Here is a 27,710-nt window from a genome sequence, read left to right on the forward strand (position 1 = left end):
CCAATATACCTAAGTGTAATCAAGAGATATTTGTTGAGGTTCTTATGTAAGGCTGAAGCATTTCGAAGTAATCGTAACATAAGGAAATATTTTAATTGAAATACAAAAAAAAATAGACATATTGAAATAAAATTCAATTGTATCGTACTATGTATAGTGTTTCTAGTCAGGTCACTTTAGATTAGAACCATCATAGAAGCGTTTATATTACATTTATTTACAACGTGAGGCGCCCTCTAGTATCAAGATTTACAACTATTTAAAGGAAGGGTAGAAAACCACAAATACATTGTGGTGCATTTCTGTGATAAAGAGCATACTATAACAATCCAATTTTTTTCTCTAAAGACGGCATTTACAAGTGGTGGCAAACAAAGCTATATGTTTTATTGAATTTAAGCTAGGCAAATTGCATGAATGTGAAAAAATATTAAGTAGGTACCAAACAGGGTAGTTTCCGAAAGTCCCATTTACATTAGCGAAAATATACATCACGCGTTAATTTTTGATATACAGGTTGACGGCATGCGCAATGCGCTCCGACAAACACGTGGTTCAATCATGTTTATAAAATCTTCAAAATTTTTCGCAGACATGTAAAAAAAAGTTAACTGGATTCCTATTTTGATGGAAATATTTTATTCAGTAAGATATTTTCCTTTTTCTCATTTATCTGAATAGGATGGTTCCTAATCAGCACATTTTTTTTTTTCATTATTAGTTATCAGACGTCGCTTGGATTTGTTTAAATGAAAAACTAATTATTGGATAGAAACATAATACAGGGTGATTCAGAACTTACCCTTACAGACCCTTACAAATACAATTTTGTAAAGAAAAAATCAAAAAGGGCAGTTCGGAAATGATTTAAAAATACACTTCTGCACGGCACTGGAAACATGGTCACTGTAAAACCTGACCTAGCACAATGCGACCGGCATGGCGGTGTGATAAAAACGGACAAAAACTTTCGTAAGGAAAGAAATATGTAAATAGAATTTTATCGCACCTATTTTATATCGGCAAATTCAACTGCTTTTGCCTTTATTAATTAATAAAATTAATTTGTGTTTTTAAATAATAAAATCATTTGACATACCTGATATTCAATATTTTATCCACCAATGTGTAAACACATTTGGATCCGTTGGACACAGTTTCTACGAACTAACGCAAATGTTGTCTTGTTTCACCATAACACAAATGCTTTACCATAAATTATCCATCAACTCCGAGTACACGCAAACCATTTTTGACACTAACTACCCATTTTTGACACTAACTATAACTAAAACACCACAGATAACAGATAAATATCGCAACGACGATTGCAAAATCCGAATTCAGTATTCGGAGTCGCTGAGGCCACGGGGCGAATGACGCTAGAGACTACAGTTGTCCAGCTATGTAGTGGTTGAATGTACTATATAACTTCAATATTTTTTTCTCGGAAACTATAAGGATTTTACAAAAATTTTTTTTACAATATTGATTCCATTTCTCATGCTGAATCTATTCCCAATCTTTTTTGGATAAGTTGTGAATCACCCTGTGTATTCATTAACACAATTAAAAAATACATTCGCGCTAGATTGGCATTATTGGGTTGCAACTCTTTTTGATGTCTGAAAAATTCACAATGAACTGATTGTGTATACAGGGTAGTCACTTTTAAGGTGTAGGTACACCATTAGTGTCTCCTGAACTAGAAGATATAAGTACACGGTTGGTTAAATTTTTTACACCATTTTGTTAAAAAAAAATTTTAGACGTTCCACCGTTCCTGAAAAACCTGAAAACTTGGCTTTTTTTCTTCCATATCTATATACCATAAAAAGAAAAACAATTTTTTTTTAATTTTTGGGGGCGTAACTTTTCAGTTTTTTCAAAAAATTTTATACCAAAGACCCCTATTAATTTTTATCAGGGAACATTTTTTCGATGTTATTTAGATACACCCTGTATATTGAACGTGATCAAAAATGTTTGTGTGATTGCATATGGCGAACATGTAAACATGGAATTAAAAAAAAATCAATATTTATAAATGTGTCACATTCAATATAAGTTGGAAGTCTACTTTCTAGAATTTTTAATAAATTAACATTATTTGTTGAGGAAAAATCTGAAAAAATTCTATACTAATTCAATCCACAACCGTCCGACTTTTAAAATCCGTTTTTGGATTTTTGCCTAAGAACGATTAAAAAAAAGTTTTCTTTGGTGGATGGGAAGAGAGCATTGAAATCTATTTCACACGTGGGTTCCTAGAACTCCTATGTAGGCACTGCAGGATTGCCCTTTGGAATAATAGTGTCAATTAAAAAATATTGACTGATCTGAATCGGCATCAAAATTATGAGTCGCTAAAAATGAACACGTCCATATCGCTGCGTGTTTGAACCGCGAAACTTCATAATTAACAACACATCTAAATAGTACGGTCTATTTAATAAGAAAAGGATTAATAGAAAATAGAACACGTAAAATATATTACTTTATTAATTCTTTCCATTTTGTTTTATACTAATTTGACTTAAACTCTATACCTAGGACGACTTAAAACTACAGCAAGTCTTTTTTAAAGTTAAAATAATAAAATCGAGTAACAACTAGAAACAAATTGCTCTTATATTAAAAAAAAAAAACTACTATTCACCGTCATTTGATGACGTTTTCCAACTGAGCCTTTTAATCAGAAGGTGAATTCTTTTCAAATATCACATCATAATTCTGAATACTCAATTCACAGCTGAAAAAAAAAGGAAAAAAATACTGTCCTTTCTTCTTTTTATAGCCTCACTGGAAACTAGGAACATACATTCTACATGGAACTGATTCTCTAAACAGTTATGTTAAGCATCATCTATTATTGTTTTAAATTTGATTCGGTGTCGATAAAGAGCTACGATACTCTAACCTAGTCACTGAATATTTAAATTTCTCTCAAATCGCTAAAAAATATTGTGAATAAAATATTTACACCCTAGTTGTGTAAGCACAGCAAAAAAATTATTAAAGTACTATTGTCTCACTCCTTAAAAAAAAATGGGATTTGCAAAACATAAAATTTTTATGCATAGTTTAAAAAATACGATTGATGACTTAAACAATTTAAAAAATAATATTTAAAAGACAAAATAAAAATTTTGTTACCAAATTTACATACTACCACCCGATATCAGATAATTTAACTCATTCATTTTGAATAATCTTAATTAATCTTTTTTTATCACCCACTTAACTCGGGAGCACCGACATCATATCAGTCACGGACAGAAATGATAACTAAAAAATGTGAAATAAATTAAAGCTGTATTACTGATTGCATCAGGTACACTCTAAGTATTTTAACTGGCGTGCTCGAAATCACAAATGACGGAAAACTGGTGCGTGCCTAAGCTTTGTGCCAACCATTCATTTTTCAAAACGGCCAATTTTACGCAGTCCACCGTAAACTTGGCATATAAATTCGTATGGACGGCCCTACCCATGCCTTCCAGAACGATTAGGTCCGCCGTCTTCATCAAACTACACAGTTCTAAAATATAAATGCATAAAACATAACAAATGTCAAAAATTATCAATATATTACTATTTATTAAAAAATAAAGTGCTACGTAACCTCAACAAACTTCAATTGTTTATTCCCAAACAGTGACCTTGGAAATTACGAGGTCACCTTCTACATACACTACCTTGACCTTGCAAAGAAAATCCAATTCAATGCCAATATATATTTTCAAAATGATCACATTACCTGAAGAGAGGTTTGTGAGATCCAAACATGGGCTCTTCTGGCCATTTTCAACCGTCACCAACTGGCCGCTGGCTATGGACTCTTTTAAAACCGGGCAATGCTGAGCTGCTTTGCAACAATACAAGTTCAGTTCGTGGTATGTAACGTCATTCAAAGCCGGTGTACTGTTGGCAGTTATTACGACCTTTGTACCATGGGACAATAGTTCCCTTGCCATGGGCAGGATGCCCAGTATGAAATCGACACCCGAGTTGTCCACGAATATGACGGACGTCTTGTAAGGGTGTTTCTAGAAGTAAATCTGTTGTTAGGTTTATTTTAGAACTCAGTTTCAGGAATAGTAACTAGGCATTTTTTTTTAGAAAAAAAACTGACGTTTTCTTTCTATTTAGAACTCAGTTTCAGGAATAGTAAATAGGCATTTAAAAAAAAACTAACGTTTTCTTTGTACTTATATAAATCTAATATTTTACATTACTTATTTTATTTCCCGAAATTTAATCCGATCACTAAGTATTATTATTTCAAATACAGTTTTTCAATCAAGGTGTTCAAGTAGACATTGAATTTTTTTATCAGTTTGGAGTATAATTCCTATAAGTTTAAGGTCAATCTATCTACACGATAGAAGTCTGTTTACTTCCTGCTTAATTAGAAAACAGTGATAAGTAAAAAATTACAATATAGGGTCCAAAGTTTCAATGTGATTCCACAAATAATGAAATTTTCAAGGAAAATTAATATTTTTTATAAAGATTATCAAGACAATGAAACTATTTTTATTTATATAAATTTTATCAAATTAAATTCTATGAAATGTAAGTATTTAATCAGTTATAAATCATACATAAAATCTCAGACAATTGATAAAGAAATGTTTATTCATAATTATAAAATCAAAATTGAAAAATTGCAATTCAAAACTATAAATGTCATATACTTAGAACATGTAACTTTATCATACTTATACTGGGTTAGTCAAAAGTATGGAAATCCCCAAAAATCTCAACTGGAAAACATGAAGGTCAAGGTTCAAGGTCATATCAAGATCAAGTCGGTATTTTTAAATGTCGATCTAAATGTGACATTGACCGTGATTTCAAGGTCAAGGTCAGTTCAAGGTCAATGTTGATTTTTACCGTATTTTTTTTATTTTTAACTACGGAGTCAGAGGGAGTGACAGTCTTTGAGTAGATCCCTGATGGTACTTCTTAGTGACTTTGATCATGAAGTCATGGTTGAGAGAACATATCAAGGTCATGTCAGAGTAGCGACTCCTTATTTCGACGCTAGAAATAAGATAGCGTAGAATTCTGCATGTTATTATAATCTTAAACGTGACCTTAAGTTCAATGGTCAAGGTCAGGTAGAGGTCAAGTGATTATTCTGGCTGTCATTTTTTATTTTCCACGATGGAATAGAAGGAACTCAATTTTTAGTCACTATGGAGTACCATCAGGTATCCGTAGGCGGAATTTCGCCCAAATCATTGAAGGGGTAAACATCTCAAAAAATTTTACCCCCCACCCCCTAAAAGCAAGCAATTTTTTAGCTCAATTTCAATAATATTGGGTGGGCCAATTGCCCCCCCTTGCCCCCTCTCAATCCCGCCTATGTAGGTATCTACACAATGGCTGTCACTCCCTCTAATTCTGTAGTTAAAAATAAAAAATTACAGTAAAAATCAACATTTGACCTTGATGTCACGATCAATGTCATATTCGGATGCAGATTTTTCTGTTCCTTCCATTTCCGGGGTTGAAAAGGAGTCACCATTTAAAAAAAGACTTGATCTTGATATGACTTTGAACCTTGACATCAAGGTCAAGGTTAGGCTGTGAAAAATGCTGAGACTTTTGTCCTCACCATTTATCACAAAAATGCTTTAAAATGCTTTCCCGCTGAAATTTTTGTGGGTTTCCATACTTTTGACGAACCCTGTATATCTGACATTTAAAAAACAAATTTAACAATGAACAAATAAATTACACATTGGGTAGTATTTAATAAATCATGCAAAACATATTACTTTTTTTTATTAATGTTTTTTTTAATGTAAAGTAACAGGTCACAGTCATACAAAAGTGATCTCTTTTTAAATCTTACCTTTAATCTCGTGATCCAGGCATTTAAATTATCGATAAACCAAGGCCTCTTCTGAATCGTACCCATAGCCTCTCTCAAACCGAAATTCTGAGACTGCTCTAAAATATCAGACACTGCCTTTGCTCCCCAATCGAAAACGTTTCCTGCCAAAACGCCCTTTGTCAATTCCAACCATTTCTCTTCCTTGTCGGCTATCGAATCTATGTATCGAATTCTCTCTTCGAATTCATTCAGAGCTTGATCGCTCTCTCTTTCTTTTTGCAGTAACCACGGATCCTTGAAATTGTTGGCACGTAGGTTGTCCTCGTTAAATTCTAATAACGTACGCACACTTAATGGCTTTAAAATACTGAAAAGCAAACAGCGTTAAGCACTTTGTTAATTCGCTGCTAAAATAATTTGTTTACCTTGGATCGACACTGAGCTCCTCCACTAGCCTGTGGAATTTCTGAAAACACATTTCAGCTTTTTCTGTGGCACATGGATCGTCTGGATTCAAATATCCGGCTTTATTCACAAATTTTTTAACCATTTGCTCCAAACACGGCAGCCAGTAATTCCGCTCTTTCGCATTGTTAAACAGGTCGATTGTGTCTGGATTGTACAGTTCCGGATTTTTTAATAGTGGGCATATATTCTTTTTCTCGTTCCCAGTCATTTTATTCCAATGGAATTATTTATGACTGAAGTGTAAAATTAGCCGTACTCAGACGATGTAGACACAATTATCAGGACGATTTTGTCTAATAACGATAGGTATCATATGCTTTATCTTGTTTATTTTAATTTTATTTGATAATTGCTTAAATTTATATCAGCTGTCACCAAACATTTTAAGTATCTTTATATCCCACTGTTTCTATTGTTTTTATTCACCATTCTTCTTGCAACATATAATGTTATCTTTGTATTCAACGCAAGCAGTTATTTTAAAAACATGATTTTAAAATATTTGTAGTCGTAATACCTAACCTTAAACATCAATTTCACTACTTTCGCTTTTTTTTTAAGGTACGTTCCGCAATAACTGTGAGAGTATGGTACGTTCCTTAATTTCAACCTTCACCGTCGAGGTATACCTACACTCAAAGGAATTTAAGTTAGTTGAACGCACGCTGACCTTTATTGTTGCTGAACGATTCGAGAAATATCGTGACTGCGCAGACTGCGGGATATTTCTGTCAAAGCACTCAAAAAAGAGGAATAATTTTCACTTACTACCAATAATGCTTTCAATTATTTTAAAAAAAATATTGGTTTGCTGGTTACGTATTATGGGACGATCCATGTCAACCGGATTAATGCTACGACCATAATTTGGAGTAACCAAAAAAATCTACCAAGGGCTCATTTTAAAGCTTAGGCCGTTTACTTTCAAATGCTGAGCGCGCCTTTGCAAAATCCAATATGGCGGCTCCAAAATGGCGCCTGAGGGCTCTAAATTATTGTGAAAAAAAAAATTAAAAACGCATATGAAAATATTTGTTGTCCATATTTGAAGTGTTATATACGCTTTCTAATGTATTTTGACCTCCTAAAAACGAATCCGGTATTAGAATCACATCACATTTTTTTCTAACCTCAAAAAAAAAACGGTAACTAGTGAAAATGTGCGAAAATGAATGAAAAAAAAACTGTATGTATCATATTTTTCACTTCTTCCATGAGGAAATGGAACCGCTGAATCCAAATCCACCTCAAGAATTAGGCTGGCCCGTCTCAGCTGTTTCTAACCTCAAAAATATCGATCACAAATCAATATATTTGAATTCTAACCCCAGATTCGTGATCAGCGATTCCGAAAACCCAAGTACACCAAATTTGACGTAGATCGGTTGATTTTCGAAAATAGCGTCCGCTATCTAGAATTTTGCAGATCTGACTTCAAAATCGTAATCAGCGACCTGAAACACCTCCATGCGCTAAATTTGGCGTAAATCAGTTGAATAAAAAAAAGATCTATTTTTAATATTGATTTGTGATTAGGGATGCCAGATCTCCGGATTTGACCCGAAGTTTTCGGGTTTTGATACTATATCTTCGGGATCCAGGTTAACATGTCATTTCTCCGGGAGAAAAAACGTAAATGTGTCGATTTCGAAAATCGTCTGTTACTTTTTTATTTACACGAATTTTTAAAATTTGAAAACACTTGTAAAAAGTTATCATTAATGCCATGGCGTTAAATGAAAAAATGATAGTAAATAATTTATTATTTGATTGCCCCGGTTATTATCATCATTATTCTATAATAGTTTCAAAAAGTTATACGGTGTTGCCAGATTTATAAAAAATTTGAAAATGTTGATTCTTATATTACATCATTTAAAAGCCAAAAAAAAATGTTCTATTTACTCGGCTTAAAATTTAATATCGCGCCCATAAGAAAAAAGAAAGTTGATGATGGTTTCTCACAATCGAAACGTCGCAATAAAAGTCTAAATGTACAGTGAAATTCCTCGAAAAAACTTGCGAAAACCTGTTTTCAGATTTTTAAAATTGCTCTAAATAAAAAAGTTACAGACGATTTTAGAAAACGCCACATTTACTTTTTTGAAGAATTGTCTAAAACTCCGGGTCTGTCGTGAAATAGATCCCCTATTATATCCCTATTTGTGATTGTTATTTTTGAGGTTAGATTTGGATTCAGCCTTAGATTATAATTCCCAATCTAAGGATTCAGCGGATCCATTTCCTCATGGAAGAAGAGAATATGACAAATGCAGGTATCTTTTTTCTCGTACATTTTTAAGTTTTTACGTTTTTTTGAGGTTAGAAAAAAAAATGTGATGTGATTCGCGTTTAGGAGATCAAAATATATTGGAAAGCGTAGATAGCACTTCCAATACGGACAAAAAAATTTTGTGCGTTTTTAACTGTTTTTCGCAAAAATTGAGAGCTTTCAGGCGCCATATTGAATTTTGCAGCATTTGAAAGTAGGCGCCCTAGGCTTTAAAATGAGCCCTTGGTCGTTTTTTGTTTGGTTACTCCAAATTGTTTACATGGATCGTTCCATATATTCCCGTTTCAGTGTTCGTAATCAGCGTTCGGAAAGAAAAAAAGGACGAATATAAGTTCAAAACGCAATGTATGGTAAAATTAAGTACTCCTTGTAGATATATGTATTTTCAGAAAAATAACGACTATTTGTACATATCAGTCAATTATTATTTGTTGAATCTTGTCTCGACTTATTTAGCATTTCTATGTAGTTTTCAGTACAGCACCACCAACGTAACATATTAAACACAATGGAATAAAGAACAGTGTAACGGAACGTACCTTTCAAATAAACGAACAAACCTACTCACCATCCTGCCCTCTCTTGCACTTTTATGGAACCAATTCAAAATAGTATGCAACACACCTTACACTAACGTTACTGTCATTAGACATTTACGAAATCCAGGGCTACCATGATTCTTAGAATTTAAATCACTTTAATACTGAAATTTTTAAATCTCCCCGTGATTCCTCAAACTTTCCTAGAAATAATCTCATTTCCTGTGACTGGAAATAGGAAAATTAAAAATATTTCTGCAAAAATTTATAAACAAAAAAAAAATAAAAGACGTATCTAGTTTCATCATTTATTAGACAGTCTGACTCAACAAAACAACAGACATATCAGTCACACAAATCCAAAGCCTAGTCGAAGAGACCGAGACCCATATCGTCATCGCTCTCAGACTCCTCCTTCTCTTCTTTCTTAGCCGGCTCGGGAGCGGCGGCCACTGCGGGGGCAGCGGCAGCGACTGGAGCAGCTGCGGCGGTGAATTTGGAGGGATCCTGGAATGACGACGAAATATAGACATTGCTTTAGCAGAGGTAAAAGTTAAAAGGATCGTAATGGGTTTTGTATCAGTTAGAAAAAAAAAAAATTGTGCAGATGACGTTTCACTTACCTTGATTCAAAAATGACACTTATAATTAAAAAAAAATCTAAATTGAATTATTAAATAAAACCTATACAATTTTTAGGCATAAATGCCAATCTATATCTACAGGGTGATCTAGAATTGACGGTTAGTCACTATTCCATGAAAATGGAAAGAGCAAATAGGAAATTGCAAGTGCAAGCCTCTCGTAAGCCTCATTTCAGAATAAATAAAAAATTACCCTAAACATCCCAAACCTACCTTGATAAACTCCTTGATGGTGGCGGCTTCCTTGAAATCGACGTCGGTGACTGCGGCGATGGCCAACAAATTCTTGAACCCATTAGCGATGCTGTGTGGCGCCGAGGCGATGGTCGGGTACCCGATACCCAAACAAACGGAGGCCAAATTGGCGACTCCGGCCAAGAATTTCTCCCTTAGGTCCTCGGGTTTGATGTCGAGAATGGCGGGGGCGAAGATGGTGCCGGAATCGTACACCTGTTCCACCTGTAAGCCGTACGAGAAGGGAGAGATGTTCAACATGTTCAGAAGGGTGGCTTCTGAGGCTCCCACTTTGTCTCCCGGCTTCAGGATGTGGACGTCGTTGATGATTTCAATGGTACCTTGGGAATTACGAATACGAAATGAGAATACTTACGGAGCGTTTAGAAACGGTGAACAAAATGTGGTAGATTTTATTTGTAAGAATAATGGTACGAGATTCTATGACATTTTTTCAAGAAACTCTAGTTAGACAACTTCAAAGTCATTTTTCCAGGCATATTGGAAATATTTTGCACATTGAAAAAATGTAAGTTCTATATCGAGTTTCTACTTTTTTCAATAACTACTAACTCGAATAATTATTTTTTTTTTTCAGTATACTCTCCATAAATATTTAACAAAACATCACTATTTTAAAAATTATACACTGCCCGTCATAAAGTTTGCATCAATGTTTGGAAACATTTTTACCTGATTTTAGAAAATCTAAAAAAAAACTGCTAATTTTGGCTTATTTCAATTTTAAAGAGCAACATTGGGAGATTTTTGGTGCAAAAGAAAGTGGCATGATGTACAGCCAAAGCTCCTTATTCGCAGTTGACATATTTACGGACCAAAAAATTGTGACCACTTCTCGTATTTACGAGTGAAAAATTCTGTATTCGCGAATTCAAAACTAGCGATCATATTGTATTTTTTACAGTAATGCATATTTATTTGTCAAAACAATAGTACGAGATTCCAGACCCTTTTTCGAAAAACTCTCAAGTCATTTTTTCATGGTGTATACCAGATTTTGGCCAAAAAGTTTTAATACTCCAGGTTTTCCAGGCAGATTCGAAACATTTTTCACATTGAAAAAATGTAAGTTCTATATCCAGTTTCCACTTTTTTCAATAACTGCCAATTCTAATTATTATTTTTTTTTAACAAAAATGACAAAAATTATACACTGCTTGTCACAAAGTTTGTATGAAAATGTTTGGAAACATTTTTACCTGATTTTAGAAAAACGAAAAAAAAAACTACTAATTTTGGCTTGCGTCAATTTTAAAGAGGAGATTGGGAGATTTTTGGTGCAAAAGAAAGTGGAATGATGTACAGTCAAAGCTCCTTATTCGCAGTTGACATATTCTGTATTCACGGATTCAAAACTAGCGACACATATTGTATTTTTTAGAATAATGCGTATTTGTCAAAATAGACAAGTAGGTATCAAAATATTTATAAACAAACAAATCTTAGTGTCGTGAAACCAAAAGTCCTTTGACAAATGCAACATTAAATTTAAAAAACCTGAGTAAAGGTTTACGGATGACAAATGAGCTTTGTGATTTCTTCATAAAAATTGATCCGTCGATGGAAAGAAGTCCAGTTTTTAAGAAGCAAATTGATAACACCACAGCTGAATATTGATACAAAATAAAAGGTTTATTAATAGCTACAAAACAAGAAAAAATCGAAAGTCTTTAAACCATTGCCTAAACTTAATAATATTGTTAAAATTTATCTCAATAAATTATTTTTATTATGATTAAAATTATTTTGCAACACTGGAACAGTACATTTTCGGAATATAGGTATCCCTTGCGGATAAGGAGCTTTGAGTGTACTTCAATACAATCAAAAATTTAAAATATACATGTACATTTTTCAAAAATTGAGCATTTTTTGGCTGAAAAATAAGAATAACTCAACTTATAACACCTGTAAATGTGCCTAAATTTAAAATAAATATACCGCAATTTAAAAGAATTAAAAACTATATTTTATAAATTTTTTTAATATCAACTATATTTCAAAAGGGAAGTTTAAATTCTATCAAAATAAAGATAATATTAAAAATTGGAATAATTTCTATTTTTTAACAAATCTAAGAATTATTTTTCATTTTTGTGATTAAAATAACTCCATTTTCTAAATTGAAATCAACCAGTACATCTAGGTTAGGGTGGCCAAAAAAAAAAAAAACGATTTTTTTTCATGTCTTATGAGAATATGTTATTTTATCATGTTTCAGGAACCCCCCTCAAAAAATCAGCTCAAAACATTTTTTTTTGAGGTCACTAAAGATTTTTAAAAATTTCCAAAATCATCAAAAATTAAATTTTTTAAAAAATTTATTTCTCGTTATTTTATCATTTTCTTGGTTGAAAAAAATCTCGATTCTGAAAATTTCAAATTAATTATTTTTACTTTAAAAGCAGTGCACCTAAAATGTTTTCGAGCAACCTCTAAAAATAAATATGAACGAACTAATAATTTTTTGTATTGAATTTCATGAACAAAAGAATAGACAAATCACGAGACTTAAAAAGTTTCTCGAGGCAAATTTTACTACCGCGCTGTGAGTATTAAATATTTATAATTTTTCTATTTTTTAAAATATAAGTGTCTCGTGATTTATTTCTATTCTTTTGTTCATCAAATTCAATAAAAAATAATTATTAGTTTGTTGATATTTATTATTAGAGGTCACTCAAAAACATTTTAGGTACACTACTTTTAAAGTTTTTAAAAAAATCCATGAAAAATGAAGAAATTCTGATATTTCCAGACCTGTGAAATTGTGTGAAAGCCCCAGGTTGTAACTGTTTTCAAGGTTGTGGATGTGTTTTTATTAATTAAGATTTTGCCATAAATTTTTAACATTTTTAGATTGTTTTTACCAGAAATTAAGTATATTTTACTTGTTTTAAGGGTACTAAAAAATATTAGATGCATTTATTTCTCGGAAACAGTTAATGTTACTCGCAACAAGAGAACGTTTTGTCTTTTTAATAATTTGTCACATAATTTTTTTAAAAAACGGAAAACAAAAAAGTTACAACCAGTTTTCTAGTTAAAGATCCTAAAGGGTTTCAGAATTTTGATTTTGATTGAAAAAGTGAATTATGTATGAAAAAAATAACACAATTAGGTAACTGAAAAGAAAAAAATTATAAAATTAATATCGATTTAAAATATGTACAAAGTTTCCTAAAAAATGTCATAACAACCTTCTACCATTATTTTTACCTTTTAATTACCTTAAAAAAATTTATTTGTGAGTCCTGAATATCCTGTACAATAAAAAAATATATAAAAAATTATTTTCTGATGCAAACATGAAATACGCAAGGATTCAATTCGAAATTTTTTAACCCAATATCAGATAAAATTTTCAACAAACGTCTCCCACGTGCTAGTGGGTTCTGCTATTTCTAGCTCTAGCACGAGACGGAAGCCATTAAGAGACGAAAAATAATCATCACGCATCAGGTAACGCATACAATTAAAATCAAATGAACCGTTACAAAAAAAATAAATTTTTTACTTACCCTTTGAAATCTTGGTTGGAATACTCAAAGCCTGGAAAAAAGATGTCTTCTCGGGACCCAGACCAGTGTTTTGCGCGGGAATGACAACAGGCAACGGAGCGATGGCTCCGGCACGAGCAGGGGCCCGTACTTTGTTCTCGAGGAGCTTGTCACGGATCTCTACGAGGTCCCCACGGGTGAACACGAAACCGACATTGCCCTTGATGTGGGGCAGAATTTTCTCGAGGGATGGGTTACGTTCTACGTGACCCTTGATGGCCTTCCTCATCATGGTGTTCTTACCCATGAGCACCACGGCGTTACCGCGGAGTGAGATACGGATCTGTTGCATTTGCTTCGAGCCGACATTGTCAGCGCCAACAATGAAACACTTTGGGAAATCTTCCAACAATTGCTGCGAAGGAATTTGATTCGTTACTTTCAATACGAAACATATGTACGGTTATTTTTGTGTAAATACAGTATCAGTTAATATTTTCCACAAACGTCTACCACATGCCAGTGGGTTCTGCTATTTCTAGCTCTAGCATGAGACGGAAGCCATTAAGAGACGAAAAATAAATCATCATTAAATATAGGGGCGACATAAGTATGAAAATTACATGCAAAACCATGTACTTACGATAAGTTTGGTGAAGTAGTTTGACTTCCAAGACGCCTTGTCCTCCCTACCCATCTTTGCTGTGGCTAGGGACTCGTGTTTTCGAATTTAAGAACTGAAATTGAAAAATGCACTTTAGGTAACACATCATAACCTACAAATTGTGTATGATAAAAACAAAATATAAGGAAAAAATATGTCAATGTACAGCAAAACGGAGGCAATGTTTTTACGAAACTAGTTTTGTATATCTTAAAATTATATGGATTACAGAGATATTTGAAAGTTAAAAAAATTTTGTACACAACACACCTCGGCAAACAAAATCGGCGCAATGAGAAAGAGAAAGAGACAGATAAATTTAGTTTCCGCTTGTCGCTTGTCTTTATTTTCGAGTTTTTAGTAATAACCGTTTGATGGCGATAGTGGTCAAGAGCGGGGAATTTTAAATTGAAAATCGTTGATTAAGGAAATATTATAAGGCTGTAAACATTGTTTTTAACTTTACTTATTGAACAGTTCATCTTTAAATATTATTTACTGACTTTAATATATAAAATCGATTCTGTTTACATATTTTACACCTTTTAAACTAGTTCAAAATAATGTTTACGTCCTATTTTTATATGAATAGTGAATTTAAAATACATTTGAAAAAAATGAAGCATGATGTTTTACTCCAATTACTTGTTATCAAATTTTATTTGTAATAGGAGTACACAACTTAAAAGAAAATTTCTTTTTCTACAAATAAATGTATATCCAACTTTCCTCCTCAAAAACAGACGATGTGTACTTAGATAAAATTATGGAATTAATTAAAACTGCTTTCTTTAGCTTTGATGCGGCGTTTCCTTTGTTTGTCGAAAAAATAAAACAAAGCACTCGTCTTGGGATATTTAATTTCGAAATATCGCCAAAGCACTCTGATTAATTAAATACGCAGATATTCGGAGATGTGTTGTAGCGATATAATTTTCATTTCCGAAATCTGTTGTAAAACAGGTGTTTTAATTAAGTCACATTTTTAATAACTGAAAAACATTCTAATTTATCACGTATCTACACACCAATTGAACCAAAGAATTATCTGGTGTTGTCATTTGACATATTTTTTTATTATAAATAGGAATTTTCACAACCTTCTTTTCAACTGAATTCTATCTATAAAACTTCATAAAAAGCACTCAATTCCTATTTTCGATTGGTTAAACATTGGGTGGAAGCTACAACTCAAATCTAATTATTTGGCAAATTACATGTCAACATTACGTTCCCATCAGTTGGAAGCGCTGGTCAATTTGATCATGCAAATCGTACGCGAATAGTTAATAGTCTCCTAAATCGTATACAAAAGTGGAAACATAAAAGGTGATATTAAAACTATACGAAACTGAAGTAAAGTAGTAGTAAAATTTAAATTCTACAGTTTTGTTAACAATTTATAAAAAGTGTTCTTCGAGGTGTTCTTGTAATGGTACAAAAATGTCGCAATCGCACTTTGAAGGGAAATAATAGAATTTCCTTGCCTGAATTGATAGAATAACAAATACCTACTTACTGTAAGGTTTTTTATTTTGGACGTCAATAAAATGGCATCATGTTTAATATAGGTACCTAGGTATTTTTCTTTTTGAACGATTTCTAATCGGGTCCAAACTGTGTTGAGGCGTGGCTATTCTAATTCGAGGAGGAATTGCGACGCGACAAGGAAAACCCCGTGCTCGCAAACTTGGAACTTTTGATCCACTTAATGAAGTTTACTGTGATTATTAAATGTTTCGGCGAGATAGACGAAACTGCACATTTTAGGAAGATTAGCGGTGTGTTTTCCGTGGCACTTAGGTGCGACCCTCTGTGCAATCAACAGGGGTTTGAACTGTCTGCGAGGACCGAGGGCGAATCAAGTTTTTGCTTGGGTAAGATCCCTGTGGCTCTTACAAAGACGTACCTCCCTTGGTTTCATATATGCAAGTAAACGTTAAGTATACGGGATGTGATTGTGACATTGCGACAAGCTTCCAAAGTTACTTATTCCTGGCAAAATAAACAAAAAGAAAGGCCTGCCAAGATCCGACGTCCCGGCAAGGTCTGGCAAAATGAAATTGAAAAGTGTTTACGTTTTTAAAGCTTATATCGAGAAGCCGCTTTTTTTAGAATCAAACGAAGTGTTTAGGTTATAAAATTGTATCTTTATATATCGGTAAGTGCGTGACCTTTTTTTAATCAAACCAAAAAGTGTTTAGGTTTTGAAATTTTATATCAGTAAGTCGCTAATTTGCGTGACCTTTTTTTTTAATCAGACGAAAAAGTGTTAAGGTTTTAAATATATCTTTAAGTAAGAAGGTATGTGGCTGTTTGTGAGCTGCTTTTTTTATAGAATAGCTTGCAGCCCCACTATAGTCCATCTCATTATGCAGAGGTGTGAGTGTGGTTTTTTGGCAAAGACGAAATAATCATCATATGGTAAATTTTTATATGGATAAAGACCATTTTCTAGAAATCTACTATCAGTTTATTAACCATCTTTCCATAGCTGTTTGTCGTGCATTTTTCACGATTTTATCTTACCATACTGTATTCAATGTAACCATGTTTAATTTTTACTTCAAACGATCTAAAATTTTTCTCAATCTATGCTTGCCCGTTTCAGATAATTGGATTATCACCAGTAGCTTGAATTGAAGTTTATTTTTTATTTTCAAAGGAAAATCTGCGATCTACACTATTATTTTTATTTAACTAGGTATTGTTTGTTTTTGACTTTTGATGTACTTCTCTATATACTTCTCTTGTCAAAATTTGATAATTTCGTCATTTTAGAACACCGTTTTTTAAACACTAAATTTTCGGTGAAAAATAACAAGTTTATAAGATTGCTCTAACAAAAAAAAAATAAACAATATCTATTTATAAAAAATGAGTGTCTTTACTAATTTCTATTAAACTGAGCTAGTGACTGTGGAATAAAAAATCATAAAAGGTTATAATTGAAGATGGCAACTGGGAATACATTCACTAAAAATGTTTTTTACGCAATAAAAACAAGAATTTTTTAAAATTTATTTGAAAAATATACTTGTAGTCATTTTCCAAACAGTTGCTCTCAAATATAAGATCAAAAAAATTAGAGGTTTTACATTTACATCCATATGGCGAGAGAAAAAGACTATTGACGGTATAGTTCAGTCGGTATCTGTTTCGGGTTGGGTAAAACGCATATCATCGGAGATTTTTTATTTAACGGCTTCTAAATAACATCAGAAATAATAATTTCTCTATACAAATAAAAAAAAACGTGGGCTTAATTGTTATTGCAAAAAAGTATAAAAAAATACCAAAAAAATTCATTTTTTTCTTGGATTTCTCGTCGACAACTTATCAACAACTATTCATTTTAGACAAAAATGGAAGAGGAAAAAAGTTTTGTAATTAAATTTTGATCAAGATAGAGTTAGTTGCAATTCGAAAAAATAATTATTGTTTTTGCAAAAATCGGAAAAATCATTTAAAAAACTGAAAAAAATTTTAATTTATTTGTCAATTTTTTTCAGACACTTGAATAATACCTAGGATCTTCATACTTTTCACAATTAAACTTCTTAGTGCATAGAATCATTACACCAAATTTCATCCAATTCGGTTCAATAGTTTTTACATAATAATTGTTTAAATTTTCTTTTTTTTTTAAATAAAAAAAATTTCGTAATCAAATTTCTAAAAATTTAAAGCCTTTGAATACTTGAAAATTTCACCACAAAATTAAGAGATCTCAAGCTTTAAAATGGTTTTTGAAAAATTCAAATCGGACGATTAGGTGAGCCGTGGTGATTGTTTAAACATTTTCGCAATTTTTACGCTTATTGCTTAATTGCAATAATTTAATGTTTTTTTTCAATTTTTTTTTTATTTGAAAATATGGTTTAAAAGTACTCGGAAAGATGAGTATTTAAAAAAAAAACTGATGATCGATCCGTTATTTTCGGAGTTATAGCCCGTTAAAGTTAACTCTTATTTACAGCAAAACTATAAGGGTATAAGGGCTGTTTTTTGAACTAATAGGTTTGTCATTCCGAGTACTTTTCAGATATAATTTCAAAATTTGCAATCACGGGCGTCCTATTTAAAATGTCACTCAAAGATATTCAAGACCGCGTGAAATCAATGAGGTATCAGTGGTGGGGTAAGCAAACACACAGCTACTCCGATCTGAATTCTCGAGTTCAAAACTGCGACGCTCGGAAAAATTCCACTTATCTCAGTTTCTAATGGACCAATTTCGACGATTTTTTTTTAAATCGATGGTTTTTGCAATAAAAATTAAGCCCACGCTTTTTTTTATTTGCATAGAAAAATTATCAGTTCTGATGTTATTTAGAAGCCGTTAAAGCAAAAATCTCCGATCATATGGGTTTTACCCAAGTAAAAACTTTTAAAACAGATACCGCCTGGACCAATAAAAGGGAAATTGATTTAAACCGCGTTGGTACTCCTGAATCCTGATCTTTGTTGTCAAAAATGTCAAATATTAAAGGTACCTACATACTCATGGAAATGTTAATCTAGTCGACCGACTGCCTTTCATTCAAATAAAAGGGAATTTGTGTAAAATCGTAAATTATTCTGCTACTCCGCAACAAAACCAGAACAAATCAAATTATAGGAAAGAATATTTTTTTCTTCTTGTTTTGAAACAACTGAGGTTATGTCTTGTAGTTGGTACCGATAGAAAAGAAGTTAATTATCTCTTAGAGGAGATAAAAACGTTTTGACGTTTCAAAAATAATCCGTCCGTTTGATCACGATCTGTCAGTAGCAGTTTCGGCGTAGGGCAGTGTAGAGCGCGATTCCTGTTCCCCAGGCAGGCATTCGAGCCCATAGCGGCCCCTAAATAGGGCATCCGCTGAAGGCGACCCACATAAACTCAAATCAACAGCTATCTGTTGCACGAGTTAACGACGCAAAGTGCAAAAGGCCGGACCATTCGTCCAATTTTTCCGCTCTAACGCCGTACAATGCGTTTATGCACGTATTACCCCTAAATTGAGTTGTATACGAAAATTGGTATTGGCTGTTCGGATTTCATTTGCGTCATGCAACGCAAATTGACGCTAAGAGCGTAAATCTGCACCGCGGGTTGAAGGAACGTGTAAATTTCCCATTTGCAGCTTTTTGCACGCTTATGGTGCATGCAAAAACATTACGAATCCTTTATTTAGAATTACTACTTTTTTAACTTGGAATTATTCACAGTTGGACAGACCTTTAGGCATGGGCGTAGCTAGGGGGAAGCAGGGGTGGGCCGTGCCCCTCCCAGAAAAAAGATCTAAGTAATATTATCATATCGGCATATCGATAAGTCGCTAACTGCTTGACCTTTTTTTTTTAGAAAATTAATATGAATTAGATTTTGTGGAATTATCCTGATTGTCGGGAATTAAACGCACTGAAGCTTTGGAGGTGGAGCTTTGATTATAAAACAAATACTGTAATAAATAGTAGCAAAATATTATTAGCTGTTAAACAGTCGCCTTTTGAGCATAAACAGTCTACGTTTTGAGCATAAGCATGTTATCCGAACACCCTGTATATATATTTTCACATTATTCATATATTGCTTTATAACAATTCTTTACTTATAAGTTTCTATTATTATTCTGCTGACAATGGAAAATCGCCTGCTGAGTTGCTAGCTGATAATAAATAGTATAAATACCCAACCAGCCGCTCAGAAGGACGATTATAGATTCAACTTCACATAAAGCTGTAATTAAGACAAATAAAAGTGTTATCTTCCAAAATTGTTATAATTTCAAGTTATCTACGGTTAGTGCTGTCGAAATTCATCGAATCAGAACTGCTAGGGGTTGGTCAACTAGCCGCAGCTTCCTGTAGACAACGACCCAATAACTAGCAAATGTGTACCAGCTGTTTCATGCAAAACTCCGGGATAAAATTTCGGGGAAAGAGCTTGGGAAAAAAGCCCGAAGAAAACTCCGGGGAGAAACTCCGGGTAAAAACTCCGGGGTAAAGTTCAGGGAAAACTCCGGGGAATAACTTCGGGAAAAGGTCCGGGAAAAAACTCCCGAGAAAGTCTGCGGCGCTTACTTAATATAAGTTAAAAAGAGTAAAAATAAATCAAAAATGGACCGCTTTTAGAACAAAATAGGATTTTTTTTCTTAGAATCACCACAATCAGTTATATAAGCACTGACTTTATAATCATTTTTAGTAAATGTAACTTTAATCAAACAAATCGCTAAAATAAAATTTCTTCAAAATCGGAAATATTTTTTAAAATTGTTTTTTCAAATATCAACACTAAAAAATCCTATGAAAGGAATAATCGAAACATAAACCGAAACATCCTGTATATAGATAGTATAATGGCTACAAAACACTCTGTAGAAACATAGTATAATGGCTATGAAACATTTAAATTCATATGAATCCGATTTCATGGCATTAATACTTTTTACATTTGACGCTATATTGATTATAGTCATGGGCGTAGCTAAGGGGGAGCAGGGGTGTGTACCGGCCACCCCAGAAAAAAGATCTAATATTATCGTCTATCATATCGGCATATCGGTAAGTCGCTGACGGAGTCACTTTTTTTATAAAATGAAATCAAAACGTGATCAGGTTTTTGAAATTTTATTCGGCAAGTTGCCGATTGCGAAAGCTTTTTTTTAGAGGCTTCATAGAGCTTGTAGTCCCGGGCCCACCCCAAGCAAAAATTCTAGCTACGCCCTTGTCTTTAAGGGTGCTAAACGCATTTAAGGGTACAAATCGACCTATACAGGGTGTCCCCGTCCTTGATACAAAAAAGTCGAGTACAAATAGATGAGGTCAAAATAATGTCAGTTCTTCATATCATTTTTTTATACGGGCCTTCGTTAACAAGTTACGGGCTCCCAAAGGTGAAAATTAAAAAGTTATTTTTATTTAAGCCTCTAAACTATTAATTTCAGTATGATGCAAATTTGGTGATCGATAGCACATACGTATAGCTTGTTTTTGATGTTGTAGGTGAAACTTGATTATGCCCAGAACGCCAGGGAAGGACTATGCCCAATGGGGGCCCGTAATTTGTTAACGAAAGCCCGTATGGAAAAAAAATATATGAAGAACTAATATTATTCTGACCTCATTTATTTTTACCCGACTTTTTTGTATCAAATACCGGTGCACCCTGTATTCTTGGTTGCCTGTTCCCATTAAAACAGTCTAAATCAGGCCTATTTTATTTAAATGTTTTTACTTTTTCTTAAAGTTTTAAAGTAAAGTCATCATAAAAAACCAAACTATTTAACATTTATATTATTTTACGTTTTAGGAGACATAAATATCTACTTACTGGAAGAGTTCACAAATACACAAAGCTCAAGAAAAAATTATTCGCCATCTATACACGGATATTCTACCACCTGAGATATGAAATATAAAATACAAAAATGTATTAGCATCTCCCTTTTTCACATTATTTTCTCCACGAAGCTACGAGTATTACATACCTACATATGTTTTATTGCATTCTTCTGTACATGTGCGATTAGTTCGTCTTTGTGGTTCCCGAGTATTATGAATGAGATAAATGTATTTTGTATAGCGACATTTACACCAACATTGTAGTATTTTACTATATCAAATTTAAAACAAAATTGTTACCTACTAAAAGATAATTTTTCATACTTTGTACCTAATCAAAAGGATCAAAATTATTATCGTTATGCTCGTACAACTAATGAAGCGGCCATTACATAAATAATTTTGGAACGCAGTGATTCATATAACGACCCCTGAAATTTATAGTCTATTTAGCGTAAATTATACAATGACCCTTCAAATTTATAGGTACTCACTCGAACTAGTCAGCATTCAGCCTATATAGGCTGTAGTACGCCATTTCAGTGAGGATTTTCAGGTGAGTTACCAATTCACATATTTTTCGCATATTTGACGGCATACGCGTGCTGGTGATGTCTCTCACTTCTCTATACAGAGTCTTAATATTGGTGACGCTAACATTTAAGGATTTTTGGTTGACAGTACCACGCGTGCGATGTTGGTTGCCTAAGCTCGTCTGTCACGTGGCTTGCAATCATTTATGTAGGCTCTGTATAACTACTGTAAAGTCAGTGGAAAAGTAAGGTGGGAATAAAGAAAAAAATTAAAAACTTTAGAAGTATTTAGCAGTTTAGCAATATACAGGTTCGGAAAGTCCCCATGGTTCATCTGCCGTTACGTGAGAGCGATAAAGTAAGTCATAGAAATCCGTGCGATAGACAAGGATGGTTACATTGAAGACGTTTCATAATCTGAATAGTCACTCCCACTTCTAACTCGAAACGGGCGTGACTATTCAGATTATGAAACGTCTTCACTATAGCCATCCTTGTCTATCGCACGGATTTCTTTACTTTGTCGCTTTCATGTAAAGGCAGATGGACCATGTGGATTTTCCGAACCTGTATAGAGTGTGTTCTAAGTCTTTGTCGTACTAATTACACTTTTTTGTGAAATGATTTACTTAAAAACAGCAAACTCTAATATTATATATTATATCTAACTCTCCATTTATTGTACAAGTAAGTCAGTATTGGTAACATTTATACCAGTGGCGTTTCGTGGATATGGAAATAGGCAGGTCAATTTTAAACAAATAATATTAATATTTTAAATTGAAAAATTACTACAGAAGTTATTGCTAATGAACAGCTGTAACATAGCAACTACGATTTCGTTTTTATAAAAAAATACCTATTTTAAAATACTTTCATTTAGTTTTAAATTTTAGGCATTTGGTTTGTTTAATTAATTTTAAAATATCAATCTATGTCAAAAATTAATTAAATTATTAATAAAGCTAAATTTGTATTTAATACTAGATAATATTACATTACAAATTTCAAATCAAATTCCATGCTTTGAGTCTCAGGTCTTACAAATTTGTTGATGTTTAGGCAATGAAAAAAACTTTCCATTTGATACTATACTCTGTTTGGAAATGAAAGAGAGTAATAAAACCCCGAGATAAGAACCGGCCATGGGCGTGCTAATATTTCGTTTCAGGTAATTATCGGGTAACACTAATGCTAACAGGTAATGGGTGTACATTAGTATATTTTACTGGATACATCATAGGGCAGGAGCCAGTGTATTGTGACAGATCAATCCAGTCTTAGAGCTGAATATACGAAGACGTGCTAGTGCAGTAGAGTAAAATTCGACTTGTGTTTAGTGACTAAAGTACACTCATTTTATTTTAAAAAAGAAATACCAACGCTAAACAAAATTTTAAGTGAACTTTCAGAGGACAACGATTTGCCAAAAATCAGTAGAAGCAAATTATGGGCCGTCTTACGAGAGTTGAATTTTTGCTGGGAAAAGCAGAACAGGAAGTCAGTTCTTATCGATAAAGATGAAATTATTTGTTGGCGAAGATCCTACTTAAGATCAATTAGAAAATTCCGTGACGAAGGGAGGAATATTTATTATCTAGACGAAACTTGGGTCAACGAGGGATATACTGTAACAAAAGTATGGCAAGATAAAAATGTAAAAAGTTTTCGACAAGCATTTTTGGATGGACTTTCAACAGGGTTCAAGGCACCTTCAGGTAAAGGGCGAAGATTAATAGTGACACATATAGGTAGTGCCAGTGGTTTTGTAGATGGCGGTTTACTTTTATTTGAATCTAAAAATACAGGTGACTATCACGAAGACATGAACGCAGATGTTTTCGAAGAGTATTTTACACAGATGTTGGATCTTATTCCTCCGGGGTCTGTAATTGTCATGGATAATGCCAGTTACCATTCACGGCAGACCGAGCGGACGCCTACGACTGCTTGGAGGAAAGCCGATATAATTCAATGGTTATCCGGAAAAAACATTTCTTTTGAAACAAATATGGTGAAAAAGGAACTTTTGACACTTGTCAATCTTAATAAAGATCAGAAAAAATATGTTATCGATGAAATGGCAACAAATCGCCAAATAACGGTACTACGGTTACCACCTTATCACTGTGAACTTAACCCAATCGAATTAGTCTGGGCGCAGGTAAAAGGAGATGTAGCGCGAAATAATACGACGTTTAAATTAAGTGACGTGAAAATTTTGTTAAAAAATTCCTTGGAACGAGTAACTGCAGATAACTGGCAAAGATGTATACATCATGTACAAAAAGAAGAGGAGAAAATGTGGGAACTCGATAATTTAATTGACGTTACTGTGGAACCTATCGTTATCAATCTAGGAGACGAAGATAATTCATCAGAATATTCAGAGGATGAATTTTAATATACCTACTTTTTTATTTTCTTTATTGTACATTTATACAACACTACATTTACTCACCATAATTTGAATTTTCAAAATACATATATTTTTGTGTGGAATAAAAGTCTATTCATTAAATTTAAATAAATATTTTGATAATAATATTGAATAATTTTATTTGAATTACTAAAAACCCTCTTAACCCGGTTATGATGCTTAAAGTAGCCTCATGTTTTGAAATGCTGTTTTTATATTGTTTACTTATAAGAGAAATGGACCGAGAAATTGAAGCGGCATAGACAAAGACGGATTGTCGGGGATTAAATTTTAGCTACATGACAAGAACACAAAAATATACAAACATGAAGATTAAACATATGCGTAGTGAAAACGCGATTTGTAGAATAGTTTTTAGTTAATTTTACAAATGGCACCCCATCCATTAGCTGTGGCCATTCAAATTGGCAGAAATTAACAATTTAATTGTTAATTCCCGCTGATTTATACGCTCGCACGCATTTACATAAATCTAAATATTTGCACAAAGCCCACAAATAGCAACCTTCAGGTTAATGAATGAAATTACAGGACAACAATGCGAAATAATTTCATCTCGACGTGATCTAGACGCACAATATCGAACCACCGCGGATTATAACTTTCTCAAATAAGGCTACCGCCTCTCGCTTGTCTATTCGCTTATCGTATCAAAGTTATATCTCGAGCATCAACGAATTGTCTAATATGGCAGTCACGATTTGAGAAAATTACACGAACAATCCACCGCGGCTTCGTTACCTTCACCTAATGCAAACCTATGAACCTCTTGGGAAGTATATTGAGGCAAAAACGTGTTTTTTGGGTGGTAACAAGGAGCGTACCAACATTTTGCAAGCGGTGTATAAGGACACGACATTGTATGTCACGAAACCATTAATTTAAAGTAGCGCGCAAATATAAATACCGGCCAGAGGAGTTAATCTCTAACTTTACAGTTTCTTTTGATGAAACTAGCATAACCCTTGACGTTTTACTTTAAATAAAAATTCGAACATAGAAAGTAGATAGTGCAGGAAGAATGTTTATTCCTCTCTTTTATTAACGGTTATAAAAAATGGTACCCTTTGTAATATTACGTAATATTAAGTAAGTTTCTTCATTTAGGAGATATTGGCAGCGGGAGTGTTGAATGGCACACCCTGTATTTGTTTTTCTCTTATTCGTTTTCTTAGTGTTTGTTTATTAGCTTGTTAGTTAGTTAGTCTTAGTCGTAAGCTTGTTTTGCATTTTGTTATCAGATAGGTCAAGAAAGATTATGTTAAAATAAAAATAATAAAATAAGTCACGTCAAACTTCATCGGAGTTATTATTTTAAAACATAGAATAATTAATTCGTCTCGAACTAGCAAATACAGTCCACAATCAATTTCAAGAAGTGAATCAAGAATCCAACACTTAGTTTGTAATATTATCTGCAACTCATTTGTTTTATACTTATATACAGGTTCGGAAAGTCCCCATGGTACATCGACGGTACGTGAGAGCGATAAAGTAAGTCATAGAAATCCGTGCGATAGACAAGGATGGTTACATTGAAGACGTTTTATAATCTGAATAGTCACTCCCACTTCTAACCCGAAACGGGCGGTGATTATTCAGATTATGAAACGTCTTCACTATAGCCATCCTTGTCTATCGCACGGATTTCTTTACTTTACTTTGTCGCTTTCATGTAAAGGCAGATTGACCATGTGGATTTTCCAGCCCTGTATACATTTCTGTCTTTATTTGTACTAATGTATATTTAAGTGTTTTTTATATATATTTTTTACTAAATCTTAAATTATATCAGTTAATAGAATATCACATTCTGGATGGTAATTTAAATGTCAGCAAGTATTTAAATTTAAGAAATAGTCTGTCCGAAATTATTGAAGATGATATTCCACTATTAGCAAGATATAATAATTATTTTATGCATGACGGTTCTACTCGAGTATGCAGAGAATGGCTTTACGAAAATTTTCCTGAGCGATGCATTGGTCGAGGTGCAGATGCTCCAATTCACAGATTTCCAAGGTCATCAGACCTTAATTCCCTTGATTATGTATTTTGGAACTATGCCAAACAAAAACTATATGAAATAGAAATAAATTCAGCATAATGTCTGAAACAAAAGATTGCTGATGTTTTCAACCATCTAAAAGACGATTCAGATCCTTTGAAAAATCCATTGTTTTCATTACAAAAAATAATTCGTTTTTGTATTCGTCAAAATGCAGGACATTTCGAACACTTATTCTGATTTTATTTTCCTTAAATTTTAATTTTCTGTTAGTAATAATTAGTTATTCTTGTCGTTCTTCTTTTTTTCAATTGTATTCAATGTGTGTTAAACTTTTCCAGAAATAAACTAACTATTACNAATACTCCGTCCATACTGACTGAAGATCGTGGTCAACTGTTCAGTCGTTGCATCCACCTAGGAGGTCCTACTCGTCAGAAATGTGATACGTGTTTTTAATCGAATTTCACGCGTTACAGTTCGTAACTAGCCGAAAGGTCACAATACGGGCATGATTTTGAGAGGTTCGGTTTCGATTTCATGTAATTCGTTGGTAAATGCCAACGCGCTACTGCATGAATCAAATGAATAAATACATACGTTTACATATGTTGACTAGATGTATAGATCACATTAATTTTGAATTATTATTTCTAAATGAGTGATTTTCAAATAGAAAGTGCAACAAATGCAGCCTGCGAATTTTTATTGGACGAGCGTATAAAAATTTCAAAGAATGGTGCCAGAACAAAAATGCTGGTGTTTCTGAAATGTCACTGCTAGCATATTTCATGGAGAAGTCAAGAACTTTAAAGTCACCGGCGAGTTTGTGGAGTGAATACTCAATGATTATGTCAACTATTTTCATAGAGGAGAACGTGGATATATTAAAATGCCCCAACAGAGCATCCTGAAACATATACAGGCCATTCATTCCGAAGAACATCGGCAACGTTACTGGCTAATACATGAGTTGATGTATTAGCAATCAAGAGACATGATGGGTGGATATCAGCCACAATTGCAGAAAGTTATGTTGCTGACAATTTAAGTAACAAAAATGAAATAGCCAACAGGATTCTTTACAATGGCACTTCAACTCCAGGTTCTAGTAGTACATCGCATCATGCTGTTTTGATGGATCAGTGAGATAATATTGAGCCTCCTGTGAGTAAAATGAAGCGGTCAA

At 33.2% G+C, this 27,710-nt stretch overlaps 2 protein-coding genes across 2 annotated transcripts; both read right to left on the bottom strand.

The window, feature by feature from the left end:
* Positions 1-3,302: 3,302 nt before the first annotated feature.
* On the bottom strand, positions 3,303-6,850 carry LOC108907220 (pantothenate kinase 4). Its single transcript, XM_018710796.1, has 4 exons — positions 6,274-6,850; positions 5,867-6,215; positions 3,761-4,049; positions 3,303-3,541 (listed from the first exon to the last, which is right to left on the bottom strand). Exons 1-4 carry the CDS (start codon positions 6,522-6,524, stop codon positions 3,351-3,353), a joined length of 1,080 nt encoding a protein of 359 aa, XP_018566312.1. The 5' UTR covers positions 6,525-6,850; the 3' UTR covers positions 3,303-3,350.
* Positions 6,851-9,445: 2,595 nt separating this feature from the next.
* LOC108907230 (60S acidic ribosomal protein P0) lies at positions 9,446-14,557 on the bottom strand. Its single transcript, XM_018710810.1, has 5 exons — positions 14,482-14,557; positions 14,191-14,284; positions 13,569-13,962; positions 10,006-10,367; positions 9,446-9,655 (listed from the first exon to the last, which is right to left on the bottom strand). The coding sequence occupies exons 2-5, from the start codon at positions 14,242-14,244 to the stop codon at positions 9,515-9,517; spliced, it is 951 nt and encodes a 316-aa protein (XP_018566326.1). The 5' UTR covers positions 14,245-14,284; positions 14,482-14,557; the 3' UTR covers positions 9,446-9,514.
* Between the last annotated feature and the right edge of the window lie 13,153 nt (positions 14,558-27,710).

The sequence above is a fragment of the Anoplophora glabripennis genome, unplaced genomic scaffold (genome assembly GCF_000390285.2).
Source record: "Anoplophora glabripennis isolate ALB-LARVAE unplaced genomic scaffold, Agla_2.0 scaffold249, whole genome shotgun sequence".
Taxonomy (NCBI): domain Eukaryota; kingdom Metazoa; phylum Arthropoda; class Insecta; order Coleoptera; family Cerambycidae; genus Anoplophora; species Anoplophora glabripennis.

Excerpts from the sequence above, each read along its gene's own strand:
- LOC108907220 (XM_018710796.1), bottom strand. The coding sequence starts at position 6,524 with ATGACTGGGAACGAGAAAAAGAATATATGCCCACTATTAAAAAATCCG. Across the intron at positions 6,216-6,273 it reads GAGCTCAGTGTCGATCCAAG|TATTTTAAAGCCATTAAGTG; the intron begins GTAAACAAATTA and ends TTTGCTTTTCAG. Across the intron at positions 3,542-3,760 it reads TCTCACAAACCTCTCTTCAG|AACTGTGTAGTTTGATGAAG; the intron begins GTAATGTGATCA and ends TTTATATTTTAG.
- LOC108907230 (XM_018710810.1), bottom strand. The coding sequence starts at position 14,244 with ATGGGTAGGGAGGACAAGGCGTCTTGGAAGTCAAACTACTTCACCAAA. Across the intron at positions 10,368-13,568 it reads TCCAACCAAGATTTCAAAGG|GTACCATTGAAATCATCAAC; the intron begins GTAAGTAAAAAA and ends GTAATTCCCAAG. Across the intron at positions 9,656-10,005 it reads CCATCAAGGAGTTTATCAAG|GATCCCTCCAAATTCACCGC; the intron begins GTAGGTTTGGGA and ends TCGTCATTCCAG.